The 24,784-nt window shown below is 36.7% G+C and overlaps 1 protein-coding gene across 2 annotated transcripts in view; it reads left to right on the forward strand.

Moving 5' to 3' along the window:
* LOC138705878 (uncharacterized) overlaps nt 1-24,784 on the forward strand; it is a 942,969-nt gene that overhangs the window by 637,682 nt on the left and 280,503 nt on the right. For both annotated transcript variants that reach the window (XM_069834591.1, XM_069834592.1), the window contains exon 3: nt 22,452-22,659. In XM_069834591.1, the coding sequence (XP_069690692.1) occupies nt 22,594-22,659 (66 nt within the window). In that variant the 5' untranslated portion in view covers nt 22,452-22,593. The remainder of the gene's footprint in view (nt 1-22,451; nt 22,660-24,784) is intronic.

A 24,784-nucleotide genomic window follows, 5' to 3' on the forward strand; every position in this document is an offset into this window, starting at 1 on the left:
TTCACTCAGGGTAGCCGAGGTACTGTTGTGGTATAGGGTGATGTCGGGAATAATACCAAGCCGGCTACTTAAATAAAAGGCAGCGTAAACTTCAAAACTATAAGTTCATTGTAGTATCCACTTGGTAAACCCTAGAATATGTATTTCCGGCTGACTTATAATTCAATCGTTGGTCGCACTTCTGTATCGACTCTATGGCGGCTCTGAATAAGCTCTATCCGATACTACAAATTCAATATTCTGTCCAGTACACTATGACACGAAGCGAAATAGTAGTCCTGTCGACGCCAAACGAAGTAGTTATTCTGCCCTGTATGTAGGGCTGCCGACACGAAGTAAAGTTGTTTTGATGATCTCCGCTCCGAAGCGGAATAGTAGTCGTCAATTCCGCTCCCAGTCACCCTTATTTATAAAAACCTATCCTACGCTAAAACTAACTATTCTATTGGTTAAAAACTACGTCACTAACTGGCCTAAAATCTATTCCCTATTGGTCCAAAGTGACCTCATAAGCTGGACCAAGATCTCTTCTTATTGGGCGCGAAATATGTCATCTCTAAATTTAGACTTTGGATTTCCCATAACCTCAAATTAGTTTGTATATCTCACAAGAATACCCGTTCTTTGGAAAACCCAAGCTTGGCAGTATCTTTCCCACGGGTCCAGTCTAACTCCGGCTTTATGCTTCATCGAGTCTCTATGAAACCCCGCTCAACGTGGCCCTAAATCTGTCCGATGCTGACAAGTGACGAAACACCTGTGTGAGGAAGCTAATTCTAACGAAGTCGCCAGAACATCCCCGCGAATACATGTAATAGAAATATGGAGATATCACTTCGCTAATAAATCGGTCTCTCCCTCTCCTAATTACTGCTTCAGTATCATATGACTAATTGTTTTTAATATAACTGTAAATTTATTTTGCATAATTATATAAGTTTTAATTATGGAATTGTAATAAAGACTATAATTACTCTTCGCCACAGGAGGTAGCTCGTTTGCTTGCTGATCTGGAGGTGCGTTCGGACGTGAATTATATTCCCGCTTGGGCTGATTACCTGATTTTTTTAAGTTTTCCCCTACTGTAAGGCAAATGTTAGATAATATCATTACTAATCCTTTTCCTATCACCAATTCCATAACTACTAAATAATCTACTATTTGATAGAGTGTTGTTAAACAACCGAGTGAATTATATTCCCGCTTGGGCTGATTACCTGATTTTTTTTAAGTTTTCCCCAGCTGTAAGGCAAATGTTAGATAATGTCTTTACTAATCCTTTCCCTATCACCAATTCCATAACTACTAAATAACTTACTATTTGATAGAGCGTTGTTAAACAACCGACTAAAATTACTAGAATTACTGTCCGAGCAACAGCTCGTGTTAGTTCAATTATGGAACAAACGAAACAGCTCAATCATTAAAGCGAATAACAATAATTATAATGACGTTTATCTCAGTATACTAAAGAAGGAATCAAGGTATATATTTGGCGCGTGGCACAGGTACTATCAGGGAACACTTTGTTTATGTTCCAGTTTACGTTCTATTCTTGATTCAAAAATAGACTTCGGGGACTGTTGAAAATGCGTTCTAATGATAAAGACTGATACTACGATAACCTTTTCTGAAATTTAAATTTTTTGTAAATTCATTTATTTCATTTTATTTTTACTGATACTGGCAACTTTAAGGCCACAAGGCCTTCTCTTCCACTCGACTAGTATAAAAATACATAGCAAATACAAATAACATCAATACAGAAAACAATGAAATATTATTTATTATTATTATTATTATTATTATTATTATTATTATTATCATCATACCAAGAGCAAAATGTAGATATGATTAGTTACATGTAATTCTAAGAATTAAACAATTACAATTTAGTGTTAAGTAAGAGAATATGGAGCATATATAATTTATTTCAAGAAATAGTCTGCCCAGGCATCCTGGGTTGCCAAAAACACAGAATAACACACATATAAGAATAGTAATGATTACAGTAAGATAGATGAGCCAAATTTAAATGTGAACTAGGAGCTTAAGTTTAAGAAATAATAAATTTGTACATATATTTGTAACAATCACACACTAACGAATAGAAAAGGGGGGGGGGGGTATTATGATATTCCGTATAAATGATTTTTCAGAATTGCCACAGACCCTTTAATGGTTGAAGTAATTATTTTTGGAATGATGTCATGGATTCCAAATGTTTTGATAGTGTTTACAGTTGATCGTGGGATCGTGCCCCTCGCTCCGATCATTAAACCATGTACTTCCCAGGTGCCTTCCATCTGATATTTTTCTCGAAAATACGGAATAGTAGGCTCATAAATTTGTTGTTTTTCTTTGTTGACCTCGGATGGTTGGGTCTGGCTCATCTCAAATCTAACAGTTGGGTCCAGTATAAAGCCTTTACTATTAGTCTTGTCTAGAGCCACGATGTCCGCTCTTCTAATTCCGCCGCCTTCAGACGCAACGCAGTGCACCTCTTCATGGACCTCGAAGGATTTGTTTCTAAGGGCTTGTGCTATTAGTTTTCGGATAGGGCACTTAAAATCGTCAACGAAGAGGGGGCGAGAATATGTCCTCTTTGCGGTAGAGGCGAGACATCACACCACATTTTGTCGGAGTGTGAAGCCACAGAAGCTCTGAGGAAACGATTCCTGCCAGAGTCCTTCATTACATCTAGCAGGGGGCACTTGGCGACATACGCTGTATTAAATAACGTTAAATCCTATGACAGTGTGGGAAAATTTTTGGCAAAAGTTCGACAGTTGAGGGTGGAATTGGCCGAGGGGGAGGGAGCCGATGGATGAGAGAAAGATTTATTAGTGTTGCAATGAGTAATATTAACATTGAGCGAATGATAGAATTAGGAGATAATGTTTTTTTTTTTTTTTTTTTTTTTTTTTTTTTTTTTTTTTTTTTTTTTTTAAACTGTGTATTTTGTATTTTATTGCGTGTGTATGTTTTTATTTATATACTGTATTACCTTTATAATTATTATTTGGATTATTTGGTGCAGCTTCAACAAGAAATTGAATTGTTTATACTGTATATATATATATATGTGTGTGTGTGTGTGTGTGTGTGTGTGTGACACTGTGCGTGTCTGTTTTTCATATCTCCCTTTTATTTTATTTGTATTATTTTTGTGAAGTTTGGTATAAAGTTAGATTAGTTATAATAGTGGTAATCAATGATAACGGTAGTAATAATAATAACTGTTGTTTCACTATTTTATTATTAGTAGGCATTATTTTCGTTTTGAAGATTCAAACTGTGCATAGTTACAGCACGAATGGCCGTATGAGCTCGTGCGAAGGATCTTGTGTACATGAGTTTGTATAATTTATTATGCATCAATAAATGCACTTATCTATCTATCTATCTATCTAGTTTTCGGATGTTATGATGGCGTGAATTTCTCAGGAGTTCTCCATGCTGACAGGATCCTAGGACGTGTGCTAAGGTTTCATTAACATAATGAAGAACAATTAATATATTAAAAATAAAAATCATACTCTACAAAAGTAATATATTTGAAGAAAGATCTATTCTAGAGACGAAAAGCAGTCTTTCTGACAATTTACTTTTGAATTTAGTCAATGTCCGACAGCCCTTTACACTATGTAGGTACACTAAAATAGGCCTACACTACTTTCACTACACTATTTTACACAATTTAAAAAATAAGTAGGCCTAGGCTATAATATTATGAAATAAAATACCTTGCATTACAATACACAACACGTGCATAAGCTTGTTAATAATAGTGGCGATAGAGCCGCTGCTGCTATCAGTGGTATATTGTCGTGGTGATGGCGAAAATTGTGGCAATGGTGAAAGTGATGGTGGTAGGAACCGTAGTGATGCTGTGGTACGTAATTATATCTCTGCCGGTGATTGACTGTTAAATTTCAAGTGACATCTTGGTCGTGGGCGTCAGAGCATTAAAAGGCATTATATTCTTTTGTTATCCCTCTTACCCCTCACAGTAAATTGTGGCGTTGCACAGAGGCAGAAATATAATAAAAGATCTGTAGTCGCCTTACTAATAATTCTAATGCCAATAGCAGTTACAACGGCATTATCAGTACGGTGTAATACAGTAGTAATAATAATAAGCAGTGGTCATTGCAACTACATGGAAATGTTATTACTAGTCTTTTAATTTCGTGGTCGACCCCGTATTTTATGTGTATTTCACCGACTGTCTGTTACTTAAAATATAACAAATTGTCGGCCTGGTTGGCGCAGTTAGTATAGCGCTGGTCTTCTATGCTCGAGGTTGCGAGTTCGATTCCGGGTTAGTTCGATGGCATTTAAGTGTGCTTAAATGCGACAGGCTCATGTCAGTAGATTTACTGGAATGTAAAAGAACTCCTGCGGGACAAAATTCCGGCACACCGGGGACGCTGATATAACCTCGGCAGTTACGAGCGTCGTTAAATAAAACAAAACACTTTTTATAATAAATTAATGTAAAATTATGCTGCAAATTGCATAACAATGCAGTCTGTCGTTGCAATGTAAAGAACAGAAAACAGAAAGAGAGTGAATCATGCGCTAACATTTCTTCACGAGACAGCAGTATTTCTTTGCTGAAGCATTTCAAATACACTATCTCATAAGACACAAGGAGACTGGGTGGGCCCTAAAACAGCTTAATACAATTATATCCTTGGATGGATAAATATTAATTCGAATTAAAATATTATGCTGAATGTGTTACGCATATATTTTTGTGAAATCCGTCTTGTCTAGATCAGTGCTTGCAAAGAATACCGTTTATTCGTAAAGACGTTTGGCGCGCTAGACGTAAAGAATGATGTACGTAGTGTCAATGAATTGCTGGTGGATTGACCCACCCGCAGGCGGATACTGCATCTATCTCCTCATTCCGCGTGATAATCCAGGAATTCAATTTTGGAAGTCGTTTAGCTATCAGATCACATTCCTCATTCTAATCTCAAAATTCACGACTCTTTCCGTTATGTTCAGTGGCTAAGCCACGCGATCAATAATCATGATTGGTTATTTTGAACTGCTGCCAAAGTTATAAAAGAGAGCTCGGAGCAAAACACATACATTTCTCAAAGATACAGAAAGAGGCGATGCGACGTGATCCGCAATAGAATTATCTGCAGCTACTTTATATTGACACACTCAGTTTCGCGCTGCTAAAAGTGTCGTGTTTTACTCGACAAACAATTTGGGTGGTTCCCGCGGAGAAGTTACAGTAGATCACTAACCCTAAGCTTCTTTTTATGGGCCAGGTTCGGACTCCACCCAAGCTAGAAGACGGTTCCAAACAAGAAGAGTTACAAGGTAGTGAACACTGTGTAGAAGCAGCATTTTATCCAGGATGTTCTCCTCGATACACTGCAATGAATAATTCAGCAGAAGGGACCCATTTAAAATGAGCAGTTAATTGAGAACTGTGGTTGCTATGACAACAGATTCTAGAGCCGGTCTCTCTCGATTTAATTACCGGGCGAATGATTCCCTAATTGATGGAACAGCTGTATTGCTGCTGCTCTGACGAGTTGTCAATGCCACTATAAAATTCCTTTTTATTCGTGACTCTAAACTAGAATGAACTCGGTTTCATTCAAGCAGCGACGCCTAGGAATTCCTGTCTGAGAGAACAGCAACGCGTATACACGTCAACAGCTTGTACGAATACCTACCCCGAGCGTGTCGACACCCAGGTCCGTATGGATGCAATGAAAGCAAGAACAGGCAGTGGCTGGTAGTGTCCGGTATCTTGGTAGGAGGTCCGGCGTTAAAATACACAGATTAGTGTCAGACTAGCCTCATTCGCTTCTCCTTTCTTTGTAACTTTAAACCCAACATATTAGACAACTATGCACAATACTTACTGGCAAAGGCAGCACATTTATTCTAATGTTCAGTAGGAATCGCGCACACATACAGTATATAGGCCTACACCAAAAGAAGTTTTGCATCACCTCGGTCCCAAAAGTTCCTGAACCTTTATATAAAAACGGAAGAGAGATATACAAAAGTAACATATCAGCCTAGAAACATCTATGAATAGTCTAAGGGGCTATGTTATTGATACAATTTAAGTATTCAACGTCAAGATTCAGGAACTCTTGGGACCGAGATGATGCAAAACTTATTTGATGTGTGTACTATACAATTTACATTCTAACTTCTAGCTTCAACGAGTAAGAATAATTTTTATACCACATTAAGGAATAGATCTCTGAATCATTCCTAGATGAAACGAAATTAAAATCATTTTCATATTTCCATAGGCAATCTTACATTCCATTTTCTTATTGATTAAAAGTATTTTGATGTCACAATAGACATTCATGGTCCGTTTTCTTAATTTATTTATACTATATATTTTGTGTATATTATGATTACATAGACAGATCTCAACTTTCGTAGATCCTACTTACTATACTTATCTACTAAATTAAGCCAGTGCAAGCCTCATGAAGGGAAACTGCGAATGGTTCATTAAATTAGTTATATTTGCTTAGATGGTGAACAGTTACTTGAATAACTGTGGTAATTCTAAAACTGATACTCTAGACCAACACCGCATTAACATGTATTATTTATTTATTCATTTACTTATTTATTTATTTATTTATTTATTTATTTATTTATTTATTTATTTATTTATTTATTTATTACTGTTTATACAGTACAACACAGTACTGTATAGATACAACATTAGACGTAATAGTGATAAGTATTCTTTAGTGTAATTTGTTTTGTTACTGGGTCTGTCATTAGTGCAGAGTATGATCCAATATACCGTGCGTAATGAGGTTTTGACTTAACGATCCACTTATTGAAGTCGGAGTTTTCTTCTTACTTAAGATCTAATGTAAATGTTACTTTGTATCCTAAAGTTATCTAGGGCTGCTTTCGTATATTTTTATAGTAAAATGGCCATCATGTAAGTACGTAATAAGATGTGTAGACATTTCGAAAAAAGTTAAAAAATACTTTATTTACTTAAACGTTATGACTGTATTTTATTTAGCTCTAATAGCTTGTTGTCTTTGATGGAGAAGCCGAGCTCATGAATTTAACATTGGTTTATTTCTACTGTCCGTAAAACCAGAATTACAATCTCACGTTTATTGCGGTCCCAAGGCAACGAAACATTAAAAATCTTGAAAGATAAAAACACAACAGATTTTTTAAAGATGTAGGCTATATACTGTAAATAAAATTATATTCGACATCAGAAAAATGCACTGACGAAAACATTTATGCAAACATTATGCACCATATAACATTTATTTCTTCTAATTACGAGCGTTGAATTTATTATAACTAGTATTAATAATCTCTGCCATTTCTCTTGGGCGAATGAACATTGATGCGGAGGTGGAGTTCTAACCAGAGTGTGGAGTCGGTGTAGGAAATGATATTGACTGGAGTTTGCTGTAAACCGAAGCCGGCAAAAATCTCATTCGGACTTCGATAAAAAAATCAATTTGATAACCTTATTTTTAATACTTTCACTATATATAATGTAAACCGTCGGCATCCTCACGTTCACCAAAAGTTCGGAGAGACGTTGAGCACAATACTCTGTAACTTTGTTTCCGGTATTTTAAAACCTACGAAAACCTATATTCCCTATAGCCTACAGTAATCATTAGAAATTTAAATACAGAATGTATCTAAATTCCTATTATGGGCTTAGAGGGCTTGTAGTGGGGATCGAGAAGGTTAGGTTTTACATAGGAACTCATGTTCGGACACGTACCGTTTCTCCGCTACAAGCAAAACACCATCACAACACAAGTTGAACTCTCCCACTTATGCTTCTTACTGTACATGTAATGTACCGTCGAAAGCAGTGACCTGTAGGCTAAATTCACAAACATTGAGAAGACAGATCCACAGTGAGTCTACGCGCTACCTTTTGAACCCTCGTCATCTCGTCCTCTTCCACTGCATGGAGTCAGCCTCTTCAAACTCGGTGGTGCGGCGCTGCCGTGGAGCACCACAGTCGGAACTATTGGTGGTGAATGTACCCGTCTCCCGGAACTGCTGGTAAACCTTGGCAAAGAGAGTGTGCGAAGGTGTCCGGTGGTATGAAAAACGCTTTTCATACAGCTGAAGAGCAGCCCTTCCATTACACCGGGCTTCGCCGTACAATAACACCATATCGGCGTATTCGCTAAACGTGTAGTCAATCATATTCAACAGCACGGCACTGCCAATGAATTGCAGATCGACGCCACAAGCATTTCAAATGATCGGCGCTTCTCCGAGCAGCTCACGAAGTAAATGGCATGCAAACAGACCTGTAGCGAACATGTGACATCAGGTGATCATCGAATGACGCACGTACACCCTGGTCATTGGCGCCGAAAACACGGGAGAGTTCAACGTGTATTGTGTTGATGTTTTGCTTGTAGCGAGGAAACGATACGTTTTGGGACATAAGTTCCTATGCAAAACGTAACCTTCTCGGTCCCCTCAAAGGCCATAATGGGAATTTAGATACACTCTGTATATGCCGCCTTAGTTGTTCACTGCTAGCGCGTAAGACTTGTACAAGCACACTTGGGTTCAATCTCCGGCTCCGCCAATTTGACAATCGTGGTAATGGTCTCGCAAGCAGGGAATACCGACGACAGTAATGCGAACGAAACAATTCGATAAGGAAGAGCGGGCGACAGGAAAGGTCACGAAATATCTTAAATGATATTCAAGAGTACAGTCGGAGGAGAAACGATATCGACAGAATCAGTCTTGCATTGTGATAGTTACATTACGGTTTCAGTTTCAGTTCCACTGCAAGTGGGTTTATTTTATTTAGTGATGGAGCGTTCCCCTCGCAGAGTATCATTATTTTATTCGAAAACATAATATTGCGCGTTTAATTCGCTTCGAATTTTTCTCTTGCTACGCTCTCCATTTCCACAGGCGATGTCCCCATCTGTTCATCTTCTTGGAAGAGGCAGTACTTTCATCGGCCCGCATCTCTCGCTCCCTCGGCGTGCCTACATACGTACACACGTCAAAACAGACAGTAACGCTACCACTGTTTTTCGGTAATCGTTCCTTGCGCGAGCTACACAAGTCAAGGAAGTCGAGGTTATAAGGGATTTTCTCGGCGTTCTACAGTAAGCCTATATTTTCGCTCAATAGTCAGTCGCTATCAGTCCAGGAGTGAGTCACTGAATCTTTCTCTACCGCAAATACTTGGTGGCCACTCTTGCGTCTTATATTTGTTAAACATGTGGCAATCGTAGGAGAATAACATGAGAACACTGCTTCGTACTGTAAACATGACGCAGTCTGTCCAATTAACCTTGGTATCAGGTCAGTTTGCAATCAAAATTCTTTCTGTCTCTGATAATAGAAGCAGACTGCACTGGAAGAATTCTAACTCATCCATCATGCAACTTATATTGTTTGCAAAGTCAAGTTGTTCAAGAAAAGTTGATTTGACCAATGTAAAGAAGGGTGTAACTTGAAAAATTACATATTTCACTCTCTTTTGCGCAATTTTAAGTTGCATGCAATTTCAGAAATACAGTAGTATCGTACACAGACCAAAAAGGACAGAATTAATTACGCCATCTAAAAGTGGAGTAAGAGGTTTAGTTTTCGATGTGCAACTTCGTCACGCTAATGCGCTTGGATACTACACATGTGTTTGGTGAACAGAATGAGTCTGATCAAGACTATTACGATTGTGTATGTTCTTTTATTTCCAAAAACACGTTTTAATTGTAGTGTGTTCTGCACAGTATTTACAAACAATGTCACATGTTTTTCTCTATATTAGAAATACTACATGTTTATTGTTTTCATAAACGCGTGTTGCTATTGTATTCATATAACGATTTCTTAATTGATTTGTGAATTATCTAGTAGCCTGTTAAGCCGTAAGGTATGATAGAAAGAGTTATCATGGTACCAGAAATTCAAAATATATGTCAGCTGTCACAGTAATTAAAATGGACGCTAATAATAACACTAAAACAGTAACAATACATAACTTTATAGCAATAAACTTAAAACCGATTATGTTATAGCTGACAGATTAAAAATAAAGAAAATAAAAAATTATTACCGATACGTCAACGAGAAATTCACAGTTATATCATTGAAATACTGAAAAAGGGAAACTGGTATGAGCGAAATTGAACTTAAGATTAATGTCACCAGAACACATTAAGCAAAAAAAGTATAAGGTCACATTTACAACCAAAATAAATAAAATGAAATCCACAAAATCGGGAAGCAGCACATAACACAAAGATTAATTTCGTCGATGTCTAACACGCACGCGTCATTAAATAGCATTGACACCAATAATGCACCACTCATTACTCATGAAGCAACTAAGTCAGGAGATAATGGGTAGGTGGCCATTTCCTTTCCCTCTCTATTACATGCATCGCTGATTAGTAACATATTACACTAATCAAACTTCAGATGCATTCAAAATATTGAGATGTACTGCCTACCTGATAAGATGTACAGAACCTAAATCAGAGGTAGATAATACCAGTGACTCTTACTTAAAGGACAATTCAGGTTCGTTACATGAATTAAAAATGAAAATATTTGTTTTATAAATAATGTCTTCCTTTTGTATTGACGTTAATCTTATAGAATACTAACCTGGTCTTTCTCATACAATTTGTGGAGCCTTCGTAGCCGATACTCAAAAGTTGACCAAGAACTACTGTAGGAAAGACGTTGAGTGTGTAATAATGAAGTTGCATCATGTAAATAGTTTGTTGTGCATAGATATTGAATACAACTTTTTTGTAGTCATGCCATTTTTCAAGTTGCACAACTAAGAAAGTAGCAAATTCCGTGCTATTATTGGCTTATGTGTAAAAGAGAAGCGCAAATTGTTGCACAACTAAAAAGTTTTTGCAATTTAAATAGCACCGTGAAAAAGTACCTGAAGGCACTTATCAGGTAATTTAATGACGAATCCGCGATCTCATCATTCTACAGACGCTAGATAGTATGGCCGTTAATACGGAGTCGTTAAACATATTATTGATTAAATAAAAAGAAGACTACACAGTACCGTACGGCGTACATAACTGTAAAAATATTAATTCTTCGTAGAAATAAGTATAGGCCATTCGTTATCTCGCGAAACTAAATGCATACGTGCGCCGTAGCATATAGCAAGAACCTTATGGTGGGGGGGCAGGTAAGTGAGCTAGCTAGCTGCGAGTAGAAGCGTAGCGAGTGAGGAAACCTTCCCAGTCCATTTCCTTGTTCCCCTCACGGGCAGGCACGAGATAACGAATGGACTATAAATGATATTTCATCGGAATGTGCATGAATAGAAGGAATTAAATGTATGCACAATCGACCAATGCATAATTTTCCAACAATAACGTACCGCATTTCGTTAATACCAAAATTCCACATGCAACTTGCATTCTGCATATAAATCCGTGTTTAAAAGGAAACTCATTGTTCTTGGTTGGTCCGACCTGTAGTCAGGAGGATGAAGTACACGACTGGTAGGCTGTAGAAAAGAACTTCATTAATCATCCATTTCATAATCCACACGTCTCCATTCCTGTCAGGAGACGTACCACACACATGAGCGCACCCAGCGGATATTGTAGCTACAGTGCCATCAATTACTCGCAGATCCCCCGACACAAGCGATTATCAGTGACATCGAATCCAGTGATTTGTATGATGATTGTAGTTGTCACAGCGATCTGGACACAGCACACGTAAATCCAACTGTTATGGACATCGCAACATCAAAGATTGGCAGCTATTTGTTTGCATGCAGACACATATCTATCCAATATTAATTACACGTCCAACACAATGGTCTCGGGGCTCGGGCAGGTTGAGGAAGTGGGGATCGGCGCCAGTGGAGACACTAGGCGTGCCTCATGCAGGGCAGCTCCTGTCATATATATCAGCGACATCGGCTGAAACTAGATCCGCAGTATTTCATTCTGCCCAGACGTCGCCAACTGCAGGGACAGAGTGGCTCAAGCGTCACAGCAGTCGATGCGCGAAGGTTCCAGTAATAGAAATTGAATGGAAGTGAACGAGAAAGCAAAGGGGAAAAAAGTTCAAGTCCCCTATGAGGGATCTTAGATTTTACTGAATACACTACTATGCATGATTTTTTATGATTGAAAGCTAATACGTAGAGATAACGATAAATGTGCCCAAATGCTGTCAAAATAAGTGGTTTTATGTTTAAAAGCATGTTAAGTATATTGCTGTGTTTTTTAATCCGCGATTAAATGCGAAATTGAGTATAAAATGCGAAATGTGTGTATTTCTGCGAAATGATTGTGAAATTACATTTTATGGGACTTTTTGTGTTTTTGTAAAAGAAAAAAAAGAGAGAGAGAATCTACGTAAAGGCCCCGTCACATACAGATTCTTACATTTTTTGTTCAAATAGTTTAGTAACCCTTCCATGTTATTAGCTTTATAACCATGTGCTTGCGGTGCACTCCGTGCCGGGCAGGTCTCAAGACGGTACCCTCTGTGGGCGTTGCCGCAGAAAGCGAGAAACTCGTGCACACGTCTTGGGTGCCTGTCCGGGTGGGGAGCTACCGCACAATAGTGCATTCGGAACACGATGGTTCAAGCTGTGAGGGATCATGACTACACCCTCTATGAGGAGGTTTCCGGTCTGGCCACAAATGGCAGTACTCGATGCACAGATATAATTGCATTTAAACCAAACTCAAAAACCGGAATAATCATGCATACATGAGTTACTATACAGCTCTCGTCTAGTCAACATGTAACATACTGTTTTGTACATCTCCATAAAATACTAACTTCGCAGTATGCAATATTCCACAAAGCTCTTAGAATGTTATGTTTTATTTAACGACGCTCGCAACTGCAGAGGTTATATCAGTGTCACCGGATGTGCCGAAATTTTGTCCCGCAGGAGTTCTTTTACATTCCAGTAAATCTACTGACATGAGCCTGTCGCATTTGAGGACACTTAAATGCCATCGACCTGGCCCGGGATCGAACCCGCAACCTTGGGCATAGAAGGCCAGCGCTATACCAACTCGCCAACCAGGTCGACTCGCTCTTAGATTGAAGCGTGTTCCTTCAATGCAAGAATTATCCATACAACACTAACTTCGCAGTATGCAATACTCCACATCGCTCTTAGATTGAGGCGTCTTCCTTCAATGCAAATATTATTTTGGAATCTTCTAACCTCATAATTTCATGCAACATTCTTTCCAGATTGAAGACCGAGATTAAATACATTTATAATACCCAATCCACGTTACCAATTTCAACATAGAAGAACACACACAACAGGAAATATTTCGTCTAATGCAACACCTTTACTATCAACATTAATGGTTGTATATGGAATGTTAAGTCAGTGACGGAAAAACATTATATAATTATTCATTGTATTTCAAAGATTTATCGGAAAAAACTCCTTCAAAATGAATTGTAAAAATATTTTATTTAGATGATAAAATAAAGGAATACAGAAGTAAGAGGATAGGTATCCCATGTCAAAAGAATGGATATTAGGCTATCATTTGCCTTGTAAAATAATAATTATTACGGACGGATAGCTAAAAATGCATCAGGTTTCCACGAAAACTATGGATAGCTCAGAATATGTAAATTGTTAAAGGTAATAATGCCGCCCAACGAGCGAAAGCTAATGATAATATAAAGAACTTCCGCTGTAAGTTGCATGCGCTTTGATCGCTTCTATCCTAATTATTGCAGATCGGCAGAGTTTATAAATGCGGTTTTTTATGGCGCCATATCCTGCGTGCCCACTAAATACTGATGAAGGAATTTACAACCCTGCCACAATTCCATGAATTAGTTGACATCCTATGCATCTTATTTTCTTCTATGAACTTAACCTTAGGAATCTTTCTGTGGAAATTTGAAATATTACTAAGAATATTGCATTTATGTCTAAAGAAACTATAATTTCTACACAAATGTTAACGTTAAATTTAATCTATGTAAGAGTTTGCATGACAGTAGGTAATCTCCAAAACGATGAGACTGCAGTCACTACGGCCGCATTCTTGTTTGACTGGAGTCTTATTTAATTTCGAGGATTCACCCGTCTCCTCACATCTCAAAGAAGAAAACTTTGTGAGACGAGAAAGGCTAGTCTGAAAATTTTGCAGGTTTATTTCACATGTCGTTAATATATGTTACGGACGCCATAGTAATGTACTTCTGCAAACAGGCTTTGCTTAGTACGGCGCCATCCAGAAACTGGCATGGGCGAGTAATAGCGCGTTTAGCGGTGATTCAGGGCGTCAGTTTTCGGCAATAAACGTATTTATATCGTTCCTCAAAACACATAGTCCTCGGCAACTTCGGATTTAAGGACAAGGATATTTGCTGCTAGGTCATGAACTATGACTGATACCGAGGTTAATCCAAATATTTTAAACACTGTGCATCAGTTATTAGCAGTTAGATTTAAATAAATAAGCTATAGAATTTAATCCGCTCGTAATTTATATTGGTACGTTCTAAATAGTTTATTCATGCAATTTTGGTCTGAAAAAAATGTTATAATTACTGAATACGTATCTTAATAATCATTAGAGCCCGGATTATTTATTACATATTTTAATGCTACTTATTTATGCACGAATAAAAGGCAAATGTTGACGAGATACACATGTAGGAATGTTGTACATAAATTTTATTTTACATTTTTTCTCCCTCTGTGCTAAGAGTTTTATGATTTGTTGCTTCAGTTTGAATTTGTGTTTCGTTTTGTCGATGTTGCTGGGTACATTACTGCTGGCCTCTAGTAAGCTTGTTCGAGAGTGTGGTGTAGCTTCTGAACTCCCTGTTCTTGGCTGTTGGGCACTTGAGATAGCTGGTACTGGAGTTGTGCTATCTTTTATCTGTCATTTCGATGCGTGGTCTTGCAGGTTTGGCATGATAGGGTCTTCCCTTGTTGAGCTTTATTATTGCTCTGATCATTCTGTGATCAGTATCCAATTTCAGTTTTTGCACCACTTGAATGTCTCTGACATCCTTTAATGAATCCCCCAGGATCTAGTCGACTTTGTTGAGCGTTTTTCTGTTCGGAGAGCGCCATGTCCATCTTTTCTTAAAATGTGTGTTTAATATTTCAGTTTATGTGATTGCACAAATTGGATCAGTCTTTCCCCCCTGTTGTTCCTTTTACCGTATCCATAAGCTCCAACTGGCTTCTCGTCTATGGACTCCCTCCCGCTTACTTTACTGTTGAAGTCTCCTAACACATGATTTTTTGCTGATTTGTACTTATCCAGGGTGTTCTCTATTAATTCACAGAAGTATTCTATTTCTTCTTCGTTGCTTTCTGTAGTGGATGCGTAGACTTGTATGACTGTTACTCTTGATCTCTTCGTGCGAAGAACTAGTACAATTATTCTTTCTGACACTCCCACAATATTTTGTATAATGTGCTTTACATTATTCCTAATTATGAGTCCTACTCCTTTTTGGCCTGGGGCATTTTCATATTAGGCCTACATAAAATCCGGGCTCTAATAATGATGTGTATTAATATGGAACTTATGGTTTAGGTAGAACTGTTTAAGACTAACATTATTTGTCATGTTTTCTGTTTTGGTGTTTTCTTTTATTTTTAGCCGGTCATTTAATGACGCTGTATCAACTACTGTACTAGATTAATTAGCATCAATGGAATTGGTGGTAGCGAGATGGTATTTGTCGAGATGAGGACGAATTTTCACCGTATTATTACCTGACATTCGTCTTACAGTTGTAGAAAACTTCGGGAGGGAGAAAAATAATCAGTATTATCTGATAGAAACAATAAACATGTGATTCGAAATTGGTATTTTTTTACTTAACATTACACAGAATTAGAACGAGAAAAATTATAAAGTAAAGAGGTTTTGAGTATAATTTTAACAAATACCTCTTATTTCCAATTACTTCCTACAAGATAAAGATCCGATATATGATAATTATATATAATGTCATGTCCTTGAGTAGACCTTCTAATAAACATTGTATGTGAACGAAATTTATGCTGGGTAACTTTCGGTGCTGGACCCCGGACTCATTTCACCGGCATTATCACCTACATTTCATTCAGACGTTAAATAACCTAGATTTTGATACAGCTTCGTAAAATAACCCAATAAAAAAACGAAATTTATGTAACAGCTGAGAAGAATATTCTGGATACAAATTTAAAAAACAATATATATATAACTGAGTGTAAGTGTGAACATGAGAGTTTGTAAGACAAAGATTTTCAATATCTAGAGAGAGAGAGAGAGAGAATAAATATCAAATGGCACAATTGAGTCACTTCCCCTATATGGATTCTTAACTCACATCACTATTCCTAAGCGAATGTTCATACTCTGTTCAGCAAGTACAAAGAAACCCTCCGCATTGTGACAGAATTACGTAGGTATGGCTGCTGCTACTACAGCACAAAGACGTTTCCATTTTAAAAAAAGTGAAGGAAAGTATTTTTTTATTCATCTAACGAAAAAACACGCTGATTAATGTATCAGTGTTTATTTCGTTGCACATCCCATTTTAATAAATATGCTATAAATGACACAATGGTCAGCAGAATCACAAATATAGCTAAATTTTCTTTATTTTAGTAGGTTATTTTACGACGCTTTGTCAACATCTAAGGTTATTTAGCGTCTGAATGAGATGAAGGTGATAATGCCGGTGAAACGAGTCCGGGGTCCAGCACCGAAAGTTACCCAGCATTTGCTCATATCGGGTTGACAGAAAACCCCAGAAAAAACCTCAACCAAGTAACTTGCCCCGACCGGGAATCGAACCCGGGCCACCTGGTTTCGCGGCTAGACGTGCTAATATAGCTAAAGACAATGAAAATCAACTCATGGAAATACTGAAAAAATTAATGTTTTCCACTAGCTCTCGACGAAAGTAGTAACGTCAGAGATGCGGCACAATAAGCAATTTTCATCAGAGCTGTTGATTATTAGTTCAACATTTTTTTATATAATTTCGCCGCTGGTACAAGGACGAGCAATCGCTTGTTCTGTACTGAGTACATATATGTAAGTACTCTGACCTGCCTCATAAACAATGTGAGGTGTGTGACTGTGAGGGACAGAACTTCTCTTCATTTTCTTTATTGTCATGGCTGGTATGATAGACCTATGAGACAGAAAGTATGTGAAGAAGTGTGTACATCAAAGACATAATATGAGAGAAATTGTGGAAGCACGTGTCTGTTAAATAGTCTACACACAGGATGGACGGAAAGAGAAAGAACAAATCATAGTCACGTTTTATATCAAAATTACCCATTATGTGTACGTCTGTGAAAATTTGGAAACCTATTTTTATATCACAATAAATACATTTGATACACTTAACGCACTGAATACTCGTAAGTAAAATTATACGAAGGAAAAGTAATACAGTATTACATAGAAAACAGAAACATCCTGCCTTTAATAATAAATAACTTGTAATTATTATGACATAATCGTAACTAACTTTACACGAACGAGAAAATTTGTAACTAACTTTACTTGAACGAGAAAAATAATATGCCTATATTTCGCCCTTATATTCAAAATCTTTAGAGATTATTTTTTATTTATTTCTTATAATGTATAGACTACGGTTACAAGTTGTTTGACAATTACAATGTGGCTTATAAATTCAAAACAAGTTATGTACAATGACACAATTTCGTTCTTGATCTAAAATGAAATCAGACAAGCCAGAATATGAAAATATGAAATCCCAGGTATTGTCTTTAAAGAAGTAAAAATCTACTCCAAAATATTGGAAAATTTGAGATGAGAAAGGGCAGGCACACGTATTTTCAACTGCGCAAGACAATTTCATTGGCGTCATGATTGGTCGGTGGGCGTGTTTGCACACCCTCTGAAAATCACGAAGGCGGGATATGGCTCGATGTTGCGTGGGGGTGAACAGATAAGGTGAAAGGCAGTGCATATGCAAAACGAAGTTTTAAAGCGTAGGATGATGATTCTTATCTCTATTTCCTTTTGTTAAGTGAACCTATTACACTACGCTATTGCTTTCGGATGAAAGAAAGATGAAATGAAATTGACGTAAATATATTTTCGAACGATCGTGAAAATTTTGTTAACTGTTAATAATAAAGACCGAATGTCTCTTAAACCCAGCCCTTCTGGTAGTCTCGCCGCGATACATGTTTCCTCATTAGAAAAAAAACCTCTAAACGAGGTTAAAATGTTATGTTCTATTTACAGTTATTTTCCCTGATTATGTGTGTTTGTGGACCTTTTTTTGATATGTCTGGTCTTTATATTGAAAGGATAGTGTGTGAAGGTGCTTTAGGTTTATCTATTTTAGTTTCTATAATTCGTAGTTATGGTAATGATTATTTCCAATCATATGTTATGTTACAGTGTTAAAGTTTTTAATATATTTAATTTTTTTAATCCCTTGTAGAAAAAACCTCAAGCTAAGCAGAATTTTTCATTATATTGGATTACATTATATTTCAAGAACAATGAGTTATTTTTCCGTTGTTTGATTTCCATTTTTGAAATGGCTAATAAATTACCTAATGTTTTGGTAAATCTTACTTTTCCCCTCAATTTCACATTTTCAACATATCCTGGCCCAAGTCTACTAAGACCCTATTTGGAATGGTCGGTATTAAATTTTCCTCCGGCAACACTTAAAAGAAAAAAAAAAAAAAGATCGACGCGAGAAATTACTGACGTAAAAAAAAATGTTGTGACGCCAATATTCAAAATGAAGCTCTTAGTTGAATTATTGTTTTTCTAAACTTACGTGCAAAGTTATCTAATTGTGTTTCTTTGAATTTTTTTTATAATCCAAACAAAATTAGTTCACCGAGCACATTTCTGTATTATCAATTAGGTCTATTTATCAGATTACACAATATATAAACGCGTGGAATATAAAACTTAATTAAACTAATTTCATAGTAGCATTTTATGAATATATTATTTAAGCGATTTTCAGGTCAGCATATCCATAAAGTTAAAGATAATCGCTTAAATAATATATTCATAAAAGAGTTGTTTTTTTTTCAGAGCTAAAATGTGACAAACTGTGTATGAAAATCTAACTGCCGAAAGAAAGGCATTCACGTGACTGGTCACTGGCGTGGTCTAAAGGATAAGTAACCAAAAACTCGTGCCGAGAATGCGATCGGGCGAGAGGTAAAATCCTGCTTGCGCTTGTTATCTGGTTGAGTCTTTTCCTAACGTTTTCTCCAACTGTAAAGTGAATGTTAATTAAGATTATGAATCCTCAGACTCACCTTTCAAATACCAACTCGCCATTGCCAATTCCACTGACTTCATGTTATAATCACGTAGTTGATACAGCGTTGTTAAGTAACAGATTAAAAAAAGTCACAAGACTGCGGGTTCAATTAGGCTTTTTAAAACCCGGTCATCTATAATTTGTGGTTTTGTATTATTATGTTAGCCGCACAGCCAAGAAGTTACGCTACCGGTAGTACTTGTAATTTTGCAGAGAAATGATGTTTGGAACGTTGCTATCAAATACCTTAAAGTTGTTGTTACTGTCAGAGCCGCAAAGTTTCTTTCTGCATGCGATGCGCAGTGTGCAATAACGCAAATCTAGCTGGACAAAATTAACAACTTCTCTGCTTTCCAACGGATTGTTATGAAACTTAGTACAGACCTTATAAATAACACATTTTTTGTGTACAAACTCTGACTACGTTTGTGAACGAAGAACTACCCCTTTATAGGGATAGACCAAAATAATAACTTCTCTCCTACCCAACAGATTTTTATGAAACACTGTATGTTAGTTACAGGTAGAATATATTTTTTGTGTACAAACTATATTTACGGCTCCGTAAGAGGAAGTACCCCTTTACAGGGGGTGCATTTACGCAAAATTAACTTCTCTCCTATGTAACAGGTTTTTATGAAACTTTGTACAGGAGTTACAGTAGGATATATTTTTGTGTACAAATTCTGATTACATCTGTATGCTACCTGTAGGCTTAATTGTTGTACAAAGTTTCTTAAAAATATATTATAAAGGAGAGAAGTTATTAATTTTGTCTAAATGCATCACTATAAAGGGGCAGTTCCTCTTATGAAACATAATCAGACTTTGTAGACAAAAAATAAAATATTCACTTGTAACGTCTGCATAAAGTTTCATAAAAATCTGGTAGATAGGAGAGAAGTTATTAATTTTGTTTAAATGCACCCGCTATAAATGGGTATTTTTCTTGTGCAAACGTAATCAGAGTTTGTACACAAAACATGTGTAACATCTGTAAGGCATGTACAAAGTTTCATAACAAACCGTTAGAATGCAGAGAAATGATTAATTTTGTCCAGCTAGTGATTTGCGTTCTGATTCACTGTGCGTTTGTTAAGGTTAGATAAAAGTGTGACCAATGTATTTTTAACCTGATGTTCGATGTCATGTGAATAATTTTACAGGCCTAAAACACTCACAAGTGTTAAAAAACTTCCTTATTTCATGATTATTTTCTGCTGTTAAGCCAAATATGGAACAGTTACCGTATGCCCCACCACTGAAAAAAAAATTAATTACTGATAAATGCGCAAGAACGCGCAAACTTTAAAACAGGAATTCAACACTCTAAATGATGCTGTATTAAATGGTAAAATAATTGTTATAACCGGCTATATTAAAACTCACGTTATATTTGGAGAACTTTAAAATATATATTTTTTTTTTTCCAATTGTAATGTTTAAACCCTTCTGTAAGAAGAAAAATACTTCACAAACTTGTAACTGAAGTTACATTAGTAAGAACGTACCTATCTGAACAGATTCCATGTCTCACAACACAATAGATCACTAACAATTAGCTCTTTTTCATTCACATAGTAAGCTTCTCTGTCTACGGCTGAACAGGAGCGAGAAGTGTCAGGAAGTCATACCCTTCTAAATACAGCTTGCCGCTGATAAAACAGTAAAAGCTATTTCTCACAACATACTTCAATTGTTAAAGAACATGAATTCATATTCACCTATGCCTAACTAAACAAGTCGAAATTTGATTTTTGTCCACTAGACTGGAAAAATTGCAAACTGTGCGATGTATGGAATACTATGAGGCGAGGATTTTTTAATCTTCGTTATAATTGCGGTATTTTCGTTCAAAGTGAGCTAGCTGTTTATGTGTTACTAATTAACTGTTGCAGTTTCTAAGAGTTTAAATGCTGTTTGGAATTCTCATTGTCATTATTATAATAGTAACTTATTATATAAAAGAAATAAAATGATATCATTAAAGTGAAAACCATATTAACTTATACGTAGTAAGGAAACGTAGTCTGTAAAATAGAAACATAATTAAATGTTAATTACAGAGATTAATTATATAACAAATAGCTCTTCTCAAGAAGTTTCGCTGTTGAATGAAGATATATTTAGTAATTACCTATTTTAATGCCACTCACAGAAAAACGGAGTACAATTAGTGTTGACATCACAATCTGGTAAAATCGATGCCCAGAAGATATGATGTAATTATACAATCTAAAGATCATCATACAAAGCACTGAATGAGTAAAATAAACCATAAAAGTGAGGGATAATACTTTATTGTGTCTGTATTTCTTGGATAATGTGAGATTTTGTTCATTTTTGCGTGATCTTCAGAATTTCTTTGTTTAATTTTCAATGAAATGTCGCACAGACAGTTAATGCCATGCTTATGTTATGTATTTGTTGTCAATATGTAGGTGGTAAGTCAGTTATATAAACTTTTTTGCGGAGACCAGTGCTCTTTATACTCACTATAAAGAATACGGGGAATAAGGACAATATTTTACAGGAAACAGAATAACGGCAATTAAGATGAGATACTTATGTCATATGAATACAGGGCAGTAAGATAGCTAAGCAGGTTGCAAAGTGGAATACGCAGGAGACAAAAATGTAGCAGACTACGTCAAGATAATGCAATAGTTACAAAAAATACGAGGATCAGAGATGTGAAGAAAGGAGGAATATGGAACGAGATATAGAAAGAAAGCAATGATAGGAACTTGATAAATAAACGTATTTGTTATGTGAAGAAGGTAACTCTCGCTTACGGGAATGAACACGAGGTCATTGGGGTATTCAGCACGTGCCTCAGAAATGCTCCACATAAACTTAGACATGGCAGGGCTCGGCTCTTGCAATTCGCGAGCCCGGAGGCCCTGTTTCGATTTCAGTCATCAGATTCCTCTCGCAGGCCGGGAGTTCCCGCCCCATCTCTCACCCGAGTCGTCGACTAATTAACGTTGTATAAATAAAAACGAACGTTGCTGTCATTCTGTTTTGTCATACGAGCTGACCCGCGTGGGAGACGCAGCTACATAATGGCAGGCCCTGCCAATCTCTTATCGAGATGCTTTCTTGTCCCCTGACAGGCGCGACGGATCACCAAGGGAAGCAGCTCTTATCACCAGTTCCTCATGAACTTGTTCGACTCACCGGTACCTCGACAAGAAGCAGTAGTACCACCATCAGCGTCGTCCCAGCTGAGCGCAGCGCCCAGCCAGCTGCCGGTCGATGGTCGGCGCCAGCTTCACCAGAGAGTCTACTATGCGCATTGTTAGCCTCAGGACCCTCATCGCGGTAAGTGTGCAAATCAACCACCTTTCCCACTTGCGTATGCTGTCTGCAGATTTTAACGTGTTCCTTCGTCTCTTCGTTGACGTAACTACAAAACATGTCGGCCATATGCCATAAAATGTGCTACCACGTTGTGTTCACATCCTAGCCATGGCCATTATTAATTTAGGGAATGCTTCAACTAAGTCGTCGATAGTCATTTATTATGCTTTTCCGAAAAAAAAAAAATATGTATTGTATACTACAGTATATTTATTTCATTGGCTGCCTACATGTTTAACAATATCTTTAGTTATACCCCATTTCAGTTTGGTTGATAGGCATTCCCCTCTACTCACTCTCCCTATCATCAGTGAAGGGGAAGATGCTAAGATGCTACTGTCCATCTCACAAACATTTGACTAATTGGCGTACTACATACTGTAGTGACAAATTTTATTTCTGAATGTGTTTACCGGTACTCTATATTTGGAAAGTCCATACTATGCGTTTATATTGAATTTGATTGCTATTTAAATTAACTGGCACATTAAGAAGCTGCTGACAACAGAAGATGTTTTCTCCACCGCTAGTTGCTACTCAACACCATATACAATGGGACAATCTGCATTGTGTCGCTCCCCCTGACTTCATAATACAAACTGACATTCCTAAATACAATTAATTATATTAGTTGAATATATTGTAAGAACTACACAAAAACATGCTTTAACATGTAATTGTCAAACATCTGTGACACTGTATTTTATATTCACTTGTGTACTGTATTTAATATTTTATTTTCTAGTGTGTATAGCTTGGGGGGTATCAGGTACCTATAAGAGATAACAGCTACCATTCTGTCACTGACGGTCTCAGGACAAGTAGAAGGGGAAAGAATAATGCCTTCGCATCCTCGCAACTTGTATGAAATGTCTTTAGGTTACAAGTCATTTTATTTATAATAAAGGTAAAGATTGATAAATCGATTAAATTGTATAGAACTTTTCGGTTTTTACTTCTTTCTTTTAATTTTTGTTTCATTATATTGTTGACCCGTTTTATGTATAGGTTACTTAACGAGTTCTAATACTTGAACAGCCTTAATTACTTCATATCCTCAGACATTGGATTCCATGTTCTCACATTCAAACTTGGTCGGGAGTGATAGATATTTTAGGGCAATACAATTTAGAATTATATTTTTTCGGAAGAATGTAATGTTGGGAGGTTCTTGTTGTAGATTTAAAAGGAACATTAAATAACTTTTTCCCTGAATAAGTGGTCGATACAAAATTGACAGACTTTTTCGCCCACAAACGTTTAGACGTTTGGACTTTTATTTGTATTGCATATGTGTCACTGATTGCTCCACCCTTTATCTGCAAGTTCAATACTGTACCTTATTGCTCTAAAATTGCTCTACCACTATTCCAGTGAATCTTGCGTCACTCATCCTGCATGTGAAAAGCTCGTGTAAAACAAACAAAGCGATTAACGGCTTACGTTAATTATATTGTTTCTCCCCTCATGTAATTTTTTGAACTGTTTATCAAAGAAAAAAAGTAACAAAAAGTATTTCTCTCCATATAAAACTCCAGTTAACCGTGCTACACGGTATACCTTGTCTTCGCCAATTCTTCATCCATAGTTTCAGGTTGATTAAGCAGAATGGGAGGAAAGAAAGGAGAGAAGAAAGTACTGGATGATTATCTTTTGGTGTTAGTGGACGCATCCTCACACACTGGTTACGGACACAGCTTGTTATCGATGATTCCGTAAATCACAACCGTTAATCTCATATCACTGTAAATATAGTAGTTACATTTTCTCAGCCACATTAAGAAGGGGGCTCAACTAGCGAATAGATACTTCCCTTCATATTCCGCTATGCAATTTCAAATATTTTCAACTGTTTCTTCAACCATACCAAAATAACCTAGCATGACATTACGAAAATTTCAGGCTAGTGTAGAGTGGAATTTTTTTACGTTAGACCTATATTTTGTTACTTTAAGTTAGGTTTAGGCTTTGCATATGCCTTACATAGGCTATACAAATCTGTGACAGGTTAGATTAGTTTAGGTTTTTCTTATATTTTACTTAGGCTATGCGAATAAGATTAGGTTAGTTTAGAATTTTGTTGTGC

This window comes from Periplaneta americana, chromosome 9 (assembly GCF_040183065.1).
Source record: "Periplaneta americana isolate PAMFEO1 chromosome 9, P.americana_PAMFEO1_priV1, whole genome shotgun sequence".
NCBI lineage: Eukaryota > Metazoa > Arthropoda > Insecta > Blattodea > Blattidae > Periplaneta > Periplaneta americana.